A 19798-nucleotide genomic window follows, 5' to 3' on the forward strand; every position below is an offset into this window, starting at 1 on the left:
GTGTTCTTTGAACTGTTGGTTTAAATATTTTTATTGGGAAGCCTTGCTGAAAAGCTCTGGTAGCTTTTGGCTGCAGTCTCAGCTGGATGATGTGTTTCCATTTTTGATGTATCATATGGGAATTCCCTGTATAAAGGTGAGGTGCTCTGGAGAGCTACAGCTCAGCCAGTCATATGCTAAGTAATGATACAGCCCTACCCCAGCATAGCAGTTTGCTGCTGTTCAGTACAAACTTCATAATCTTACTGATAAAATGATCAGTTATCATAACATGCAGGTGTAAGTGTGGCTGTGTGAAGCCTCAGCTGTAGCATGAGAGTTTGCTTTAGAAGGAGGAAGGACAACTCTGGAAGGCACTTCTTTGAGACAGACTTCTTTTTCAGCATAAATTGCTTTCTGTTTAAGCACAGAAGTTTTTTTTCCTTCTGTGATCTGTCTCATCCTCCAGACTAAAAGACAGACTGTTGAAATTAGTGCATGTTGGGAATGATGTCAGTTGTTCCTAGCAATACACATTGCACTGACTATATGCATTTCATACTCTATCACTTCATGTATTGAATATATATATTGTATACTGCATCTCTTCACAATTGGTGTCTTCACATGCTTAAGGTGGTTTTAACCTTGTATCATCTGGTTTTGATACCAGCACACATACAGGTATACTTTGCTTTACTTTTAGTATTGTTATGCATTTTAAGAGTACTGTCATTCCAAAAATTGTAAGATGGGCTTACAAAAAGTTTTAATTAAAGTTACTCAGAGGAAAAGGGGAAGATAGATATATAAACACAGAGAGAACAGGATCACATAAACCTTCCTATTCTGTATATTTGTGTGTGTATGTACCCTTAGAAGCTTTTCTCTATAAATTATTTTCTATCCTAGTCTGAAGATGACCAGCATTTTGGCCTGCAGGAAAGACAGCATGCAGGTTTAAATTTGTTGGGAGATCTGACACAGTTACTTAAAATCACCCATATGTTTGTGAACAAGTCACCCATGTGTTTGGGTTTAGATTTGATTAAAAGAAGATCCCAATTCATAGTTACTGTATCCAGGTATTTATACTCCAGCACCTACTCTCTGCAATGAATTTGTTATTCTCTGTTGTACAGGTTTTAGGGAGCAAGCCAGAGCTGCCCGAGTGTGATCCTGACGATGATGAACTGGCTGACATTACAAACAGGAAAAGTGCTAAACTGTACATGGTAAGTTATTTATTTCTTTACTTGCTTACTTAGTTATTTTAGGTACACTCAACAACATTGGTGCATTCATTCACCCCTCATGTATGGAGTTCTGGCTTCACACACAACTGCAGTTGTGTTAGTTAATTTGCACCTAATGGACAAGTTTCTCACAGGATGCCAGTCAAGACAGATTAGATAATTTGAGGGGAAAAAATGGATTATAGTTCTGTTTACTCGGGAAATAAGTTAAGCATGGCCTGTGAACCACTCAGTGCAGGATAAAGAATTACATGCTCTTAAATCAAACCATGTATCCTGTCTTCTTGATTTTAACAATGAGAGTTTTAGTAGTCATATAACATGTAATTATTCTTAGCAAAGTTTGAGAGATGGACAGTTATATTTTATATATAAATCCAAAGGAATTCGAATGAGGAACCTTTTGCAATTCCCTTTTCCTCCTTTCTCACCTGCAGTAGCTTAGCACTGACTAGGACAGTGCCACTGCCAGAAAAATTGCCTATAAACAAAGTAGATGAAATATTTACTCCATTGAAATCAGTAGATGTTTCATGACTACATTCAGTAAGGTTATGATTTTTTCCTCATTTCACGTTCTTTTCTAGAAGAGGCATGAAATTTATTCTTTGAAATAACAATATAACTATATACTACAATATACTATCTTACCTATGTCCAACAGCTGTTTTGTTTTCTGAAAACTATTTCCAGGCCTGTATTTTCTCTCTCTTTTTTTTTTTTTTTTTTTACAGCTCCTTTTTTTTCATATTCTCCCACTTGAGAAAAGACATGAGAGAGTATTTAGACAACAGGGGTGTTTTTAATGAAATCCACAAAAGACCTTATCCTTCCCCTCCCAATAAAAAAATGATTATTTCCTCCCAAAGGCTGCAAGAAGAGTGATTTTTTTTTTTTTTACTAGCTCTCATTGACACTGAGATCTGGACCTTTCTCTTAAGCACTTTGTGCTTTGGCTCATGCAGTGAGGTTGCCTTGTATGACAGGATCTTTCTCTGGCATACGATTTATTTTCTTCCCTTCCCCTAGTCAGTTGACAAGAAGGGTTTGGTCAGCAAGTGGCAACACCCTGGTAGCACTGAGTGCTCCTGGATCCTCAGTGTGTGACATTTACTGTAGCTGTGAAGCTGCTGTGATGGGTGAAGGGTGAGTCACTGCCTCCTCAGGCCTTGCATCCCACAGACTGAAGCAGGATGGAGCCACCTCTCTCCCTGTTTTGTGTTTTTAAACCCTACCCATATGCGTGGCTGGGGTTTACAAGAAGCCTGTATGAGGTGATCATTCTCACAAGGCCATTTTTAGACCTTGTTGTCTCTGTGCTGTGTTTAGTTCCCATTAGTCATTCCATTCTTGCCAAAAATTCTGGTGCTTATTTATCTTTATAGCACGGCTTTAGGAAAACCAAACCAAAACAACCGCCCCCCCCCCTCCATATATATATAAAATAAATATAAATTAGAAGAAAAAGAAGCCCTGCATGTATGATCAGCATTATAGTAGTGAGACAATACTTTAGAAAAGTGCTTGCAATGAATTTTGGAACCCTAAGAACTCTCAGAAAATGATGGGAGTAGCTAACAAAGTCCTTTAAGTACATGGGTCCTACCAGCAGGGCTCTGTTAGCTAAATCTAAATGTGAGTGTCAGAGTCAGGAGACAGGTCTACAATGAGCCTTCACAGTAGGTATAATAGTTGATTTTTATTCATTGTATACAGTGGTAGTTCTCATCATGTTTTCCCATAATATGCGATTTAAGATATAATGGTGTGTTTAAAATTAATATCTAATTATGAAAAGAAATAAAGGCTGATACAAAAGGTATTACAATAGTAGTAACTTATTTTCAGTAGTAATAGCTGGTCTTTTCAGCCATGCAGGAGTGAATTTTAAAAGGTTTTAAAGGTCTATGTACAGTGATAATTGAGATTACAAAGAAACTTCTGCAACAGATCTTATATTACAGTTTCCAGTTAAAGAACTGTAGGTTATAAATGTGGGTATTTCACTTCTTCATATTGGTGTAGGACTATTTTATTATGATGAAATTATATTCATATAATATAATTCATTATATATTTCATTATAATTTTAAATGCTTTTGTTCAGCATGTACATGTACCTGTGGCTTCAGTGCAAGTTCCTTGGCAGCAGAATATGACACAGAGGGACTCCACCAGTTCAGCTGAGCATATAGCAGAGGCTGAAGAAAATACAGAATTTAAACTGTGGGAGTTCACTAGTAAGCACTTAAACTGTAAGTGGAAGATAAATGGATTTATTTTAAGAGGTTTTGAGGCAGGGATCCAGCAAGCTCACTAAAATTAAAACTACATCTCCCTCTATTGGATATAAAGTGAAATGAAGGGAAAAAAAAAAAAAAGTCATTAGCCTACCTTACCTTCCAGCAGCACACAAGTTTCATACAGACATTTATATAGGAAAGGCAACTGATTTTTCTAGTAACTTTGGGAGCATAAATGCATTTGTTTATAAAAGTCAGAGTTGATCTAAATTTGAAATTATTTCTTGCTTAGGTATCAGATGCAAGTGGATCCATGAAAGTGTCCATGGTAGCAGAGGAGAACCCGTTCTCCATGGATATGCTTTTGTCTCAGGAGTGCTTCATTTTGGACAATGGTGCTGCAAGGAAGATCTTTGTGTGGAAAGGTAAGAGATCACTTCTGTTGCTAGTGCTGAAGCAACATGGACATATCTAAAGAGCCAGCACAACACCTTTGAGATCCTGGCAAGAATTTCATACTGGATGGACAGGGTACCCTGCACATAGTTCTTCCTTGGTGAAGTCAGGGCCCTAGAATTCCTCGTGTGAATAAGGACCTCAAGACCAATTCCTGCCTATGGATCCTGTCAATTTTTCAGGCATCTGTAAGCCTGAGGTGCTTAAATGCTTTTCTAATTGCAGTTACAGAATAAACATTAAAAATCCTACACATTCTGTATATTGCCATCAGATCCCTATTTCTGGGACAAAATCTGGGCATTGAAGGTTTGGTAATAGGTAGGTGCTACATTTCCATACATTACTCCACAGAGGTGTGAAATTGAAAGCTGAAGGTCCCAGGAATCAGATTTGCATCAGCTTGCAAATGCTTCGATGCTCCTTTTTTTCCTTAGGAATATTTCTGTGTGGTATTATCAATACTTGAAGAAGTGTCTGGAATTGCTTTGACTGAACATTTCCGTGGGGAATACTGCTACTGGTGAATTAGGTCTGTCCATCTTGCAGCTGAACTGTTGTGGTCCTGACATTGCATCCAGGGCTGAGCATCTCCCCTTTTTTGTCTAAGGCAGTGTATTCATTATTCTGTAGTATTTTTATTTCTTTTTTACAATGTGGAATAGCAAATAATTCATTGATACAATTTTCAAACTGCTGAAGTCAATCCAGGAAGCATTGTAAGCATTTGGCTTGAAAACTTCATTTGCAATCAGGTAAATATCCTTTAAATGAGAACATTTTGGGAGAACTTTGCTCAAATGTCCTAAGGTCTACCTGACCTCCTGATTCCTGGTTTTTATGCTCTACTTGATAGCTCCTGGAAGACTCAACCTGATAGGATTAGGCATAAAATAAATGAAATGCAGTTTAGGCCATTTGAATGAAGCCCTTCACACTCCTTTGTGCATCCTCACTTTGCTGCTGTTGTTAACAATAATGTGTGAAGAAAACCCATCAGTCTGTGAGTCTCACCCTAGCTGCAGTTATCATCTCTGCTGGAAATCTTCAGGCCACTAAGCTGGGAAGTGTGAATTACTTTGCTAATAGCCTCATTCAAAATGGAATACAATGAATAGTTTATCAGAGCTTCTGACTAAACCAAGAGGTCTTTAGAGTATAGTCATTGACAGCCAGCTGAGACACAGACCTGATACACAGTATCAACCCACAGAGATTGTCAGAGATGTTTAAGACAGAGCAAAGCTGAACAAATTGCAGTGGATTGGGAAGGGTGGTGGTAAATTGCAAAGCCAGATGAAAGTGGGAATTTCTTTTACTCAGACTGTGGCACTGCCTGAAGAAGTGAAGGCACTTCTGGTCAACAATTTTATTTACCATATTGCAGCCCAGCCAGGGAAGATTGAGAGGAAAAATCTAGGATGTTCTTGTACATGCAACCAAACAGATATTATGAACATAGTTTTTCGACAGAAACATACAAGCTAGACAGAAAACAATGCCCTTTCCCCCCCTCTTAAAAAAAAATAAAAATTAACTGTTTTCAAAGTCACTGAGTTATACTGTTTTGTCCATTCAGCTTGGTGTGAATACTATTACTCATGTCCAGTGTTTGTGTTCAATACTGAGGCAAAAGGAATGTCAAAGAGAATCTGGCTCAAGGAGATTTTGTTTTTGCAGAATCTGTGAGCTCATTGCTCTTTCTCCTGTATTGTTACCTTTCTATTTTAACCAGGCAAGGATGCTAACCCACAAGAGAGAAAAGCTGCCATGAAGAATGCTGAACAATTCATACAGCAGATGAATTATCCTGCCAATACACAGGTGTGATCTGTTTATGAGATGAGACCAGGAGAGTGTGAGCTCTGTTAAAGATTTTGTTTTCAAATCAGCAAAAAAATGTTTTAAGACCTTATAAGACATAAGGGCAATGTTTCACTAACAGATAATTCTGTTCAAGTAACTGTGTCAGGTTGTCAGGTTCTTTTTCCTACTATGTCATGTGTCTTGCTTCATTTCAGATTCAAGTCCTTCCTGAAGGAGGTGAAACGCCAATTTTCAAACAATTTTTCAAAGACTGGAAGGAGAAAGATCAAAGTGATGGCTTTGGCAAAGTATATGTCACAGAGAGAGTGGCTAAAATTGAGCAGATTGAATTTGATGCTACCAAGTTACACGAGTCCCCACAAATGGCTGCCCAGCATAACATGGTAGATGATGGTTCTGGAAAAGTAGAGGTAATTTTTGTGTTTTATTAAATTATATCCCACCTGTCTAATTTAGTCCATTACTTGTAACGGGATAAGCTGCTACTCTATGTTTTGCCATTTACCTTGTTGTGTAGAGTCACACTACATTAGTGACAGTTACTTTTGACAGCCAAAAAGGTACTTTGAAGTGGAAAGTGAATCTCTTTGTCAGGGGTGATATGATAATTCTATGATGAATCATAATGTGGTGCTATTCATGTCATATTATCACCTCATGGTGTTAAGACAGTAAGTTCAACATACATTTTGAGGTGATCATGTGGCATTAAAGCATTGAGCCAAAGAAAAGCACACTGCAATTGGTGGTCATTATTCATTCATTCAGTGGGTACAGGGTGTATCCATCTACTTCATGAGAAATCCTTCCTGGTATTGTTCTGCAACATTTGAGAACAGTACCAAAGGTCACTCCAGGGATCTGCAATTGAATCGTGGAGATTTTCACAATGAAGTTCAGCATGAAGTTCAGTCTTATGTTTTCCCAGATCTGGCGTGTGGAAAGCAGTGGCAGAGTTCCTGTGGGACCTGAGACCTATGGACAGTTCTATGGTGGTGACTGCTACATTATCCTCTACACCTACCCTAAAGGGCAGATCATTTACACATGGTATGTTTGGTCTCCTTTGCACAGGTTTCCAACATGTGGATAGTGTTTTATGCTGACTTTATGTCCTATTGAGTAGAACCACATGTAAGTGTAAAGTTGTTTTCCTGTGTGTTATGCAGTGTAAGCTCTGGATTATTTTGAAACTTGACACAAGCACTGCCTCTCTCTTGTCTGCCTCAGGCAAGGAGCTCATACTACAAAAGATGAACTGACTGCATCTGCATTTCTGACTGTCCAGCTGGATCGGTTACTGAATGGTCAGGCTGTGCAGGTGAGTGTCTTTGGGACAGCATTCACCAGAGCAGTAATACCTCTGAAAGGAGGAGGTAATATTTGAAGGCTGCTTCTGGTCTGCATTGAGCCAAGCACCGTGGGCTTCTTTTAAAGCCTACACAACTTGAAACTGCCTTTTCTTTCCTTCAACTTTTGCTGGCTAAAAGTTATAGTCCTACCTATCCTTACAGACTTCACATGGGCAGTGAAGACCAAAGGGTAAGATCCTCCCAGGGCAACTCACTCTGAGCAGCCTGTGTTGAGCTTCCCTGTATCCTTTTGATCATACAGGAAGCTGTGATTTTTAGCCCAGGCAAGATACCTAACTTTTAGAGGGCCAAAACTGTTAGACTTGAAAGCCACATGACAAACAGAAGGGGAGAGCCTGCTGGAGCTGTGCTCCAGGTCTGGCTTGTCTCTGCTGCAGTAAGGAACAGAACCTGGGTTTTCCCATCCCTTAGACCTTGCAGCTCTGTGAAAGCAGACACATTGTCACTTCCAGAAACGGGCTGGGCAAGGCAAGGCTCAGGACATTCCTCAGCAGCTAACAGGTGGGAGGAGATAAGTTAGTCCTAGTATGATTAGGGTGTATAATTTCCTTTCATCACTAGTGAGGAGTGGTGGGTAGGTGGGTGAGAGGTTTGCTCTTCCCACAGAAAGACTGGAGCTGGAAAATGACCGGGAATGGGGCAGAGATTTTATAGGCAGCAGGAGGTAATTCTATGCTTCCCATTTCTTAGTTACCAAAACAAAGGACTTCCCCACCCACCAAAGTGCACCTAATTGAGACTGCAAACCATACTCTTAGCTATTAATCAGTTATAATTTATGATTGAAACTATAGTGGAGAAGGATTAAAACAGTTCTGGGTAATTATATTTTGGACTATTCCTAACCCATGTTCTATATTTGGACAGAGTTCAGCCCAATATGGTCCTGTCTTACAACTAAGGCCAACACTAACACTGTTATTGCTTACAGCTGCAATAATAATGTGCTTTAAAAACCTTTTTATTAAAGCTGGAGGAGATCCATCTCACTCCAATGGGCAAGTACCTAAAAGTGCTTTAGTCCTGCAATGAGTCTAGGAATATACATATGTGAATATATAGGTATGTGTATATACACACATATGTACATATGCACGTGTCCATTTATATGCATGTATGTGGCTACCTAGAACATATTACCTATGCTTAACATCTGTGCTAGCGTTATTTTCAAAGGTTTAAAGGCACCATTTTGTGGTCACTAGATGGCACTGCAGTACAAATTACTATTAAAAAGTCATTCCCCTACTTGTTTTGTAGGAATGTTTCCCTCAGCAGGGCTGTTTTTTCTCCTGTATTTTTGGCGTGGGATTTTTTTTTTTCTTTTTTGTTTGTTGTTTGTTTGTTTTTAGCATTTGCAAAGTCCTGCCACTGTTTGGCATCTAAAAATACATATGTTCTAGGGTATCCTTATCAGGCAACTGTATCAGTCTGTCTATCCAGCAACAGCACCTGCTGCACAGAATGTCCCCTGCCACCAGGCCACCCCTGCTTCAGCTGTCCCAAGCCTCACCAGGAATAGCTTAAGGGACTTTCCACTTCTCCTTCCTTGCTAGATATTCAGCATGCCTTAGTTCCTGTTTTCCCCCTTTCTTTATGGCAGTGAAAGCAGGGAGCTGCAGCCCTCCACCTTGGCGGGTGGTACTGTTATAGAGGAAGAAGAAACAGTTGTATACAAATAACTTTCATCATATGTTAATCTAAAAATTATAGTTCTTCTATCCATTCATACCTCAGTGTTTTTCTGAGAGTGCAATAACATCTGCATTTTTAATGGAAGTTCATTTCTGCCAATTATGTTAACCTCTGCAAGATAGATTCATGCTTATCTTTTTCATCCTCTTGCAGGTGGAAGAACAAAATGAAAAAACATTCTCTTCTGCTTAAATACAGGCATCTAAACTTTCAAGATAATTTTTCAGAGGAATTAAGTTACTATAAAATTGTTCTCTTAAAAAAGAAAAATTTTCTTATTACAGTAGATAGCAGCCATTTTAATCAGCTAAACATTATGTTAGAAGTATGAATCTTGTCTTTGTGTCAGTGTGATTGACAAAAAAAATCTCACAAATGCTCTAACTTTAATGTGTCTAGAACTATATTTTTAGATCTTCTCAGCTTGGCACTTCTCATTTTTGCTAACATACTGAGCATTATTGGCTAACATCCACTATGCTATTCAACAGAGACCAAAAATATCCATGTCCTTTTGTTTCTTTTAATTCCTTTTTAAACATATGTACAGATCCGAGTCAGCCAAGGTAAAGAGCCTGCACATTTACTGAGCTTGTTCAAAAACAAACCACTTATTGTCTACAAGGATGGGACATCCAAGAAGGAGGGTCAGAAACCTGCCCCACCCACACGACTCTTCCAAATCCGCAGGAACCTGACAGCTACTACCAGGATTGCAGAGGTAAGGACACCTGCTAACTACACCAACTGCTCCCCATGGGAAATGGTACAGCCATAAATACTGAGCCATGAGCCATAATACTAAGCTTGTTGGGTAGTCACACCTGGTAGGAATGCAGAACTCCAAATCAAATCCATTCCTCTGTGTGACCAACCCATCTAATAAATCAAAGAGAATATGTTGTAACTGGCTGCAACAAAGCTACATCTTTCAGAGGATCGTGTAAGAAAATCTGTAGTGAACAGTCAGCTGACAAAGAAGAGACAAGAAATCAGCAACCCTTATGAGATACTTTTTCTTACTGCCAGATAGTCCTAACTTTTGCCCTTCGAGTCAATTCCCTGTCTCAAGTTAAGTTCTTCTCTAATTTATGGCAGTATAAATCCAGGGAAAAATTTAAAAAAATAAAAGCCTAGGTGATGAACATCTATCTACATATTTTATATAAACATGCAAAATAGTGATGATTTTATTTTAAAATATTAATAAAACAATTTCTTTCTTGATTTAGGTTGATGTTGATGCAGTGTCACTAAACTCTAATGATGTCTTCGTTCTGAAACTGCCAAACAACTCTGGCTACACCTGGGTAGGAAAAGGATCAAGCAAAGAAGAGGAACAAGGAGCTCAGTACATAGCCAGTGTTCTTAAGTGCCAAACTGCTAAGATTAATGAAGGCCAAGAACCTGGTTAGTATAAAGCCACGTTTATGCTTAATAGGCAGCTGAGAATACACAGCACTAGGTGGAAATATGGCCTGAACATTTTTTTGCAATGATATATTTTGTAGGCAAAGCATATGTTCACTTTCTTCCTTTGAAAATTCAGTCTGTCATTTTACCATGGAGATCTGTCCAGAAGTGACCAATGCACAAGCAATGTGATGCTCTGGAAGTCTGTAGGAGAGCAGCAGAGGAATGTGTTCCTTTCTTTACCCTGAGTGCCTGGGAGGAGAGAAAGAAATAGCACGTTCCTCTTTCTAGATCTGCAAGGGGTATCTTTACTGTTACTTTGTCAAACTGCAGGAAAAACTCTTAAGAAAATGCACCCATCTTTGAGACAGAAAATAAGATAGGGCTCGAGGATTATTGAACAATGTCTAACAAGCTGAAAGAAATGTTAAATCTGCTGCTGAATAAATGGTATATTGTTTATTTCAGAGGAATTCTGGAAAGCACTTGGAGGTAAAAAAAAATATCAGACTTCATCTCGGCTCTTGACGAAGGCTGAAGACCACCCCCCTCGCCTGTATGGTTGTTCTAATAAGACTGGCAGATTTATTGTGAGTATATGAGGGATACTTTCCTCTCTGTTTAATTACATATTTTCTGTTATATTTTGCCTTGGGAATCATAGACATGAAATGAATTTGTGGATCTGGCTTAATTAGCCATGCTTGGCAAGAACTAGAGAGTCAGGGTTTGGTGCTTTAAAACAATCCAAATGCAAAGGGCAGACAAAAGAATTAATACTGCAGATGTTTGCATGCAGAACCTACTTCAGCCTGGGACTAGAAGCTTGGAGATGCAAAAAGATAAGGCATTTGCCCTGTCAAAAGCATTTGTGTTGCTTGCTGTCATTTCACTGAGAAAATGCAGGTCAGTGCCTTGCCCCTTATGTGTTTGATAGGGGTGGTGAGGAAAAGAAATGCCCCTTGCCAAAATTCCTCAGCAGTCTGAAATTTTCCACAGAGAATTAAGACATATAATTATGCCTCCAGGGTATTTGCCTGTGCTCAAAGAAGTAGGAAGGCCTGTTTCCTGAGCAGAAATACCCAGAGCTATGTGCTGGGTAATAATCCTGTGATTCCGGCTTAATTACTTACTCTATTCTATGAGGGCAATGCTGTGTCACCAGTTGGCATGGATTTAATTTTAAACACTAATTTTAAGGTAGGGGACATGGTTACCATCTCCTTAAGGCACAGACCACTCATTTGGAGAGGAATAAATTAAATATTCTTTAGTATGGACTTTAAAATCTTATGAGTAGCAAAATATATTCTTCTAAAAATCTTCTAAAACAATCCTGTGAAATACAGTAATAGGAACCAACCTATCGGAGCCTGCTGGGAGCTCTGCACTTGTTTTGGGTTTTAAATTCCCCCCAGCTTCTGTGGAATCCCCTCTTTTCTGTAGCATTTCTCTAGTAATAGAATCACCACCATTAGAGGTCACCACAAGAGGTAGGTCAGGTCACTCTGACCTGCTGGCCACTGTGACACAGGGTGGGGAAAACAAATGTCTATTGCACCATCTGCTTATCATCCCTCCTACTTCTACATGACCAAGTGTAGCCAAAAGTCCCTTAAAAGCAGAGGGCTGACAACTATGCTATGGTATTCTCTCTTCTTCACATACAGAATAGCATTAAACTGCTTTTCTCTCTCCCTGCATATCCTTGGAAGCAGCAAGCAGTTGGCCTTTCCTTTGGGACTTACTCCTCTGTGGCTCAGTCAGCTGTAGTGTCCCATTGTCAAGTGACTGGAAAGCTTTCTTGAGTGTGCATTTCATTGCTGAACTCACCCACTGCAAACCAAAGCAGTTTCTTTTCCTTACCTAGGAACATAAGCTGGATGAATGTGTGTCAGCTGATGGATTTAGTTTGCTTGCTACAAGGTGCTCTACAGAAATTTCCCTGTCTGCTTCTTCCAGTAGATTGTGACCCCACACAATTACAATTAATTACACTTACAATTACAATTACAATTGCAATTACAATTACAATGTAAACCTCTGCATCTCCAGAGGATATCCTTATCAATTCTGACAAACAGAGCTGATTTTCTAGGGCTTGCAGTTTCCTGATTTGTTTCTGTTTAGTGAAACACCCTTCATCAAAACACATTCATCAAGTCAGTTTAGGGTTGACCGTCTAGGAACAAGAAGAATTACACACCAGCTTCTGGACTTAATCTTCCAAAAATACCTTTGGTCTGTCAAAAATCAGAATATTTTTATAAATATTAAAAAATTAAAAAAACACAACAACAAATCACAACCCAAAACATAATATCTTTTTTAGATTGAGGAGGTCCCAGGAGAATTCACTCAGGATGATTTGGCTGAAGATGATGTCATGTTGCTTGATGCTTGGGAGCAGGTAAGCTGTGTAGTTGACCACTGCTTTTTATACTAACAAGGATAATTTATTCCTAATCACTTAGATCCTAAGATGGGAAGAAAAATCATCTCTGTGAGAACAGAAGAACTTTTGTTTTCTTTAAATCATACCAGAGAGAGCTATATTTTTTGAGCTACATGATGTGTTGGTGTCGAACATACAGGATTGCATTTCCAGGCATAATGTGAGGCTTCTCATTCCCATTAGAACCAACAGAGGCTGCAGGAGTATAGGCCCTGGCAGTGTTCTAAACAGCCCTCAATAATGCTCATTAACTTTTATTATTTTTTAAAAAGTAAGTTATTGCATAGAAGGTATTCAGGAGCCACAAAATCCATGTAGCAGCAATACCTTCAAAAAGTCTTCCAAAAAAAAGGGACAAACACGAAGCCTTTACACAGATTTCTTCAGAAGAACTGGGTGGAAGTTTGACAGAAACAATCTACGCTGTGTTCCCAGGTTGGCTGAAAATGTTGATTTTGGATGACAGACAAACTTACTGTGGGTGCAGAGGGCACCCTGCTCCGGGGTGGTTGGACTAGATGATCTTTCAAGGTCCCTTCCAATCCCTAACTTCCTATGATTCTGTGATCTTTTTCTCACAGTACATTCTCTCTACTCCTCCTCCTTCCCTTGGAGGCAAAGAGGGAAGAGGCCAAATGTCTGATGCTTTATTTGTCTTCTTCAGCCTAACCCTTAAGGGAAAAAAGGCTGAGGTTTTTGGAAATGAGAAGGAATGTCCAAGGTCCATGTGGGAAGAAGAGATGGGGTAAGGTGGGTGGAAAAGCTGGATGGAAAGTAGTTGGAACATAATGACTCAGGTAGGAAGCCTAGGATGTGGAGCTGGTTTCTGAAAGGATCCTTGACAAAAAATAAATAAATGTGGGGATTGCAGATGGAGGCTCTGGTTGGTTATCCAGCAGTTACACCTGGCTTCCATTGATCACAGTGCACAAGTGTTGATGTGCACGCAGAGTTCATACCAGAGACAGCTCCTGTTCAGTGTTCTTTCTGCACCTAAAGAGCAATTTCCTTGGCAAATAGTGAAAGACATTCCTGGAAAAAGCAATTAGGATTCCTTTCATCAGAGTGCATAAAGGTCCAGCCTTCCAGTGTCAAGAGAGAAGAGAGATTTCAGAGGATAGAACGACTGGTTTTTGCAAGAGGAAAAAAACCTATCAGTTGTGGTTTGTATATCTCTGCATTCTGTGCATCTCTGTTTTGTGTATCTCTGCATTCTTCACAATGTATGTGCTTTCTCCTAATGGAATCAACTATTCTGTACTTTACCTGCTGTGCACAACACACCCATAACAACATTGGAGCTCTATCTTTCTCTCCTCTGCAGGTTTTTGTCTGGATCGGGAAGGATGCCAATGAAACCGAGCGACAGGAATCTGTTAAATCTGGTAAATCAGATCAATTTGGCAGAATTCTGAGTGAGATAGCATAGATATTACTTAAAGTAGTGAAAAGGATGATGTAGAAGAAATCTAGTTATGCTTACAGTGATTAAAAGGGTTACTGAGCTTATTAGGATTTAATACTGGAGAAGATAATTTTCCCCTTTAAATGTGCCGAAAACTCATTGTATCTTTCTTACCTGTAAGTTTATGAAGGGTAAAATTAATCAAGAGAACATTATTTGGCTGCAAAGCCTTGTAAAGAATACATAGGAGATCAACAAAAAGAAACTGCATTGAAGGAGTTACTTACTGAGCTGTACCCAACACATACATAGGCAAAGCAGTGCCAACAAATCCTCAAGTCCTTACACTGCCACCCTTCACTGAGTTAAATCTGGAAGAGGGAATCTCATTTGTAGAACAAAACAAAACCACTCGTGTGGAGTGCACCTTCCCGAAAAATTATGTCATCTCTGGTGTAATTTCATGTAGCGGAGCTGTTCTGACAAAGTTTGTGCTACAAACACTTGCAGATATTTCCCTGGAGCAGTTAGGGTTCCCTGGCTGCATTTCTGATGTGTACTGATGTCACATTGCCATGCCCAGGGACACTGTTCTGCCTTTTACACGGGACAAACAGGAATGAAGCTTGTGCAGAGCACCAGCAAACACTTTCTCCTGTTCAAAGAGTCAAAACCCATTCGTATGGCAGCAAACTGATCAGAGCAACAATCCCTCTTTAATAGCACTGGTTTCATCCACTAGGGGTTTTAATGTATTTTTTACACCAAAAGAATTAACTAATAGATTGCATGTTTTATTTCCTCTCTGTTCTTAGCCAAACGCTACATTGAGACAGATCCTTCTGGCAGAGATAAGGGGACACCCATTGTTATTGTGAAGCAGGGACACGAACCCCCAACATTCACAGGCTGGTTCCTGGCCTGGGACTCCAGCAAATGGAAGAACTGATCTATCCAAGGAGGCTTCAGCTTCAAGAAGTATCAGAGCCCAGCTACTTTCTAGGATTTTTAAGCATAAGCTTATGCAACAATATGATGCATCTGTTGTTACACTTTGCCAAGCTTTGATATATTTCGGTGAATAGCCTAGAAATTCTTAATACTGGAAAGGATAAATTGGTCAAATGGGGTGTGTGTGGGTTTTTCACATAGTAACTGTAGGAAGTGCTGCCAGTACTGTGTTTAATCTACTGACTGTTCAGGCAGAAGTTGTGGATCAGTTTCTTTTAATGTGCTACAATGGGCCAAATTCCGCCTTCACTTAAAAATCCAATCTAATGCCAAAGAAACTCCCTCAGAATAAGGTCAGCATAATATTGTGCTGAATTTGGCTTGATAAAGGACTCGTTCTACATCTGTTGCAAGGGTAGAACTTGCCAAATATTGCCAAGTCACTCACATAAAAGTTCAGATGATGCCTGATCCAGAGAGAGGACTTTGTCTTGCAGGGGCAAATAAGGAATGGGCATTTTGAGAAAGCTGTGCTTGACATGTGTGTCTTGTTACATATATTTAGAGATTTTGGATTGAATGGCTGTAAGAATATAAAGTTGAGGTTGACAGAAGGTTTTTTTTAAGGAACTGTCTAACTCACTGTAAAGAATTTCTTTAAATTTCTCTCTGTGAACCACCTCCAGCTCCAAGAGGTCTTTTTAACCAAAGTTCTTGAATATATTCTAGTTAATGCACTATTGCTTTTAAATGGAAGCAGAAGAAGTAACAGCTTCAAAAATACATCCTCTGCCTTAAAAAGATTGCACTTAAGCCATACTTTTGTCTTGGTTGCCTTACTAAGAAGTACTTGGTTCTTTTCCAGCATAAGAACTGCTCACCTTTGTCAGGTGCAGGATGTGTTTCTACTAATTTTCTATACAGGTCTTACTCAAATACCAAGTACATTAAGCACAAGTAAGCCTCTTGTTTCAGTAGCACTCTACATCTTGAGAATCTGGAGTGTGAGCAGACACCATAGATTATGGCCTCTTTTCTCTCAGGCACAGTTATTTTGGAATTTTTTTAATCTGCTTAATTAAAGAGTACATTTTCAAAGGATTTTTTTATTTGTAGTTTAGCCAGAAAATACTACATAAGGGCAGTGGGAAAATCTGCTTCAGATCTGTAGCATGGCTTTAAGCAGTTATCCTATAATGATTGTTTTAAGCAACAATCTGTACAGCTGTAAATCATGCCAGTGTGGCTTTTTAATGAAAGCATTTTAATGATTTTTATTATTCTTATAAAGTTAGGTTGGGAAGAGAAATTTCAGACATTTTTGTATTTTTTTAACATTAATTGTGGTTTTGAATCTGGGTAATACAAACAAGTGAATTTAGTCTGCACTTAATGTTAAAGACAAAAGAATTGTAAAGCTAAGAAATTAAAGCTAACAAACTCCTATAATTAATCTAATTAAACATTTGTTTAAATCCCTGCTAATATAACTGGGCTGTATATTAATGTAATGTCATTTAAAATAAAATTGCAAATAGCAATATTTTAAATGGATCTGCATTTCCTTTCTCTGAAATACTGTTCTTCAGTGATTCCATTGGTGTCTAGAAAAACTTCCTACAAACCCTAGTAGGTGCCTTCCTTTTTAGATGGACCATGAGAAGGGTTTTTTTTTTGTTTGCTTGCTTGTTTTTTTCACTTTAGTGCCATTTTACCCAAATTAACTCTCCCCAACAACTTTAAAGTTACAAACCTAAATAAAGTTTAAAAATCTGGGTACCTACTATATTAGGATTTCATCTTTAAGAAAAACTACCATTGTTGTTACCAAACACTTTGGCTTTTCTGCCTGTGAAAATGATTGACCGTAGAAGTAGCAATTTTGTAAAACAGAAGGAAATAGGTGTATATTTGTTTTTAAAGTATAGGCCATGCTTTTATTTGTGAGAGCAGATAAGGTGTCACCCTGCTGGAAGGAACACAAAGACCTTTTCAGTTCCTCAGCAACTGCATTTCATACAGCCACTGAGCAGCCTGTAGTTATCTCATGGTTGTCTTCAACACACAAATACAATTCTTCTCACTTTTTAAAAAACAAAAACAGTTATAGTAACTTCTTACCCGAGGATTAGACAAGATTTGCCCTTCTTGTACATAAGCATCTCCCAGAACACTGAGGGTTCTGAACCCAGCACAGTGCCAGCATATTCTGCAGCACTCTGAAAGCCTCTTTTTAGTTCCCTCGTACAAGACAGAGGAGCTTTTGTGGTCTCCTGGCCTGGGCATTGGGGTTTACAATGCATTGTCCTGGCAAGTTGATTACTGATGTTGAGAAGAGCATTGAGAGCTCATAAGGGAACACTGTTCTCAACTGAGCTGTAAGCACAACAGCTGCTGGCAACATTGTTCTTGGGTTTACTTTCTAGGGAGGAAGTTTATTTTTCATAGGCACATGTGCAGTACACACAAAGATACATTTCTTCCTCTCTGAAGATGAGAGAGAGGGAAGGAGGACAGACAGGATGGACTGTGAATCCTTGGAAATATTAAAGATTAAGCTGTTTTCAAGATACTGAAGCACGTGACTTGATGAAGACACATAGCAAACCTACCTGCCTCATTTTCAGAATAAACAGAAAAAATATGGAGGAAATGCAGTACAATGAAGTTCAGTCAAGAAGAAGCTGTATCTTGCATTATTATCAGACAGTAATAGTATGTTCACTGGATTTGTAATGGCACAATTATCATAGAATCATAGAATCATAGAATTGGCTGTGTTGGAAGGGACCTCAGAGATCATCAAGTCCAACCCTTGATCCACTACCGCTGCAGTTACCAGACCCTGGCACTGAGTGCCACATCCAGTCTCTTTTTAAATATCTCCAGGGACGGAGAATCCACCACTTCCCGGGGCAGCCCATTCCAATGTCTGATCACCCTCTCAGTAAAGAAATTCTTTCTAATGTCCAACCTAAACCTCCCCCGGCACAACTTGAGACCCTGAGTTAGCAGTTTCATTATGCTACCAAACAGCAAGTATTCATATATTCTACTCATTGTAAATACAACATAATTTTTCGTCTTTATAGAGTTTCACTTCAATAGAAAGATACTAGAAATTCTTTGAGCCAAACAGGGCATCATAACACTATATAGTACTGGTAGTTTACATAAAATGGCATGAACTTAAATTATAACTACTGGTAGGACATGAGAGGTACCAGCCTAAATATTCATTCTGAGCATAGCACATGGTGCTGTATAGCATCAGGTCTGCTGTAAATTACTGTGTTAAGTGTAGCTAAACTCAATTGAACAGTTTGCTCTCTTGCCAGTTCAGACTCACACAGGCTTCACCTGCAACAAGAAAATAATGAAGATGGCAGACAGTGGGACTGTGGGACTGTCACAGGAAAGCTAAGGAGTCAGACAGAAAATATATTGCTCACTGGGTTATAGCACAAGGTGCTCTCACACCTCTGAAGGCTACGGGAACAGTTCTTGTCATAAACTGCAATATTCCAGTATTCTTCACTAAACCAAACCAAGCCTATTTTCTTCCATAGACTGAAGTTGCTTTTTAGAGACCGCTTCTCTGTAGGAAAGCTTGAAAAATAACCTTCAAACTTCACTTTAGTCTAGGTGTAGAAGCAATTCACTTTAGAATACAATTGCTTCTAGAGCAGCCCACTGAAGTTGTGCCTTTTTGGCTTTACCAAATGTAAGCCAAAAAAAAAGCTTTTTGGCTTTAGCCAAATGTAAGTATATAAGACAAAAAAAAACAAACTAAACCAAAAACCTCACAAAACTAGAGTTAGATAATACCTTAATGTGCTGACTTACAAATCCTTGCTTTTGCTCTTTTAAAAACAATAATTTTGCCTTTGAAAAAAAAAATACACTTTTCCCCTTCTTATTGCTAGGACTTTTGCTCCTAAAATCAAAGGAACATTTGATTTCATTGAAAACACAATTGGATCTTTTATTCACTACACGTTCTTAATGTTTCATTACATCCTCTCTAGACCAAACTAAGTTACTTTGACCTCCTCTGATTATTAACACATTGCCTTCTGCTAAAAAATCAGCAAGCTACACTCACTTCAACTAAAGCTAAAGCTTTCAAGGTGCAAGAGGGAGAAAGGCAGACCAGTTGGAACTGGGAGGCCCAACATGCCTTAAAATCAGTCTATGACTGTTCTGGCCCTTCTTACCCTCCATGTCTTTCTCCTCTTTACATTAAAACATATTTGCACAACAGGAAGAAAAAAAAGCCACAACCAAAAACCTGTGCCAACAGAACAACTGTGCTGTTCTTTATTTTTCTTATAAGTAATAAAAAACAGAGTCACTCCAGGGGAGCAGGCAGAAGGGGAATAAGCCTGTACCAAGTTTCTTCCTAAATGCATCCACACTTCCATCATGCAAGTGCCCTGTCCTCAAAAGGATACTAGGAAGGTACTGAGATCCACGAGGTTGTACCTTTTACCACCATATTTAATCAGACAGCAGTGAAATGTGAGCCTCCATGCACATGAAATGAAAGCATCAAGTGAAACCATGGATTTTTATTGTTAGGAAGACAGATCACTTGCTCAGAAAATGCCCAGGATGGGGATGAGTAGGGCCAGTGAAGCAATGTGCAAAGTTTCATTGGCAATTTATCAGGAAACCGAGCAGTGAGGTCGGGACAATCTGAATGGTATCCCACTGGAATGCCCAGAGCTAGGTATGTTTGTTTT

At 39.0% G+C, this 19798-nt stretch overlaps 1 protein-coding gene across 2 annotated transcripts in view; it reads left to right on the forward strand.

Annotated features, from left to right (window-relative positions):
• SCIN (scinderin) overlaps positions 1–16603 on the forward strand; it is a 48415-nt gene extending 31812 nt beyond the window's left edge. For both annotated transcript variants that reach the window (XM_071735343.1, XM_071735344.1), the window contains 12 exons: positions 1122–1214; positions 3771–3903; positions 5670–5758; positions 5956–6171; positions 6690–6811; positions 6992–7082; positions 9380–9550; positions 10062–10239; positions 10711–10832; positions 12575–12652; positions 14022–14082; positions 14918–16603. In XM_071735343.1, coding sequence (XP_071591444.1) covers positions 1122–1214; positions 3771–3903; positions 5670–5758; positions 5956–6171; positions 6690–6811; positions 6992–7082; positions 9380–9550; positions 10062–10239; positions 10711–10832; positions 12575–12652; positions 14022–14082; positions 14918–15051 — 1488 coding nt within the window. In that variant the 3' untranslated portion in view covers positions 15052–16603. The remainder of the gene's footprint in view (positions 1–1121; positions 1215–3770; positions 3904–5669; positions 5759–5955; positions 6172–6689; positions 6812–6991; positions 7083–9379; positions 9551–10061; positions 10240–10710; positions 10833–12574; positions 12653–14021; positions 14083–14917) is intronic.
• The last annotated feature ends 3195 nt before the right edge of the window (positions 16604–19798 follow it).

This window comes from Heliangelus exortis, chromosome 2 (genome assembly GCF_036169615.1).
Source record: "Heliangelus exortis chromosome 2, bHelExo1.hap1, whole genome shotgun sequence".
NCBI classification, from domain to species: Eukaryota; Metazoa; Chordata; class Aves; order Apodiformes; family Trochilidae; genus Heliangelus; species Heliangelus exortis.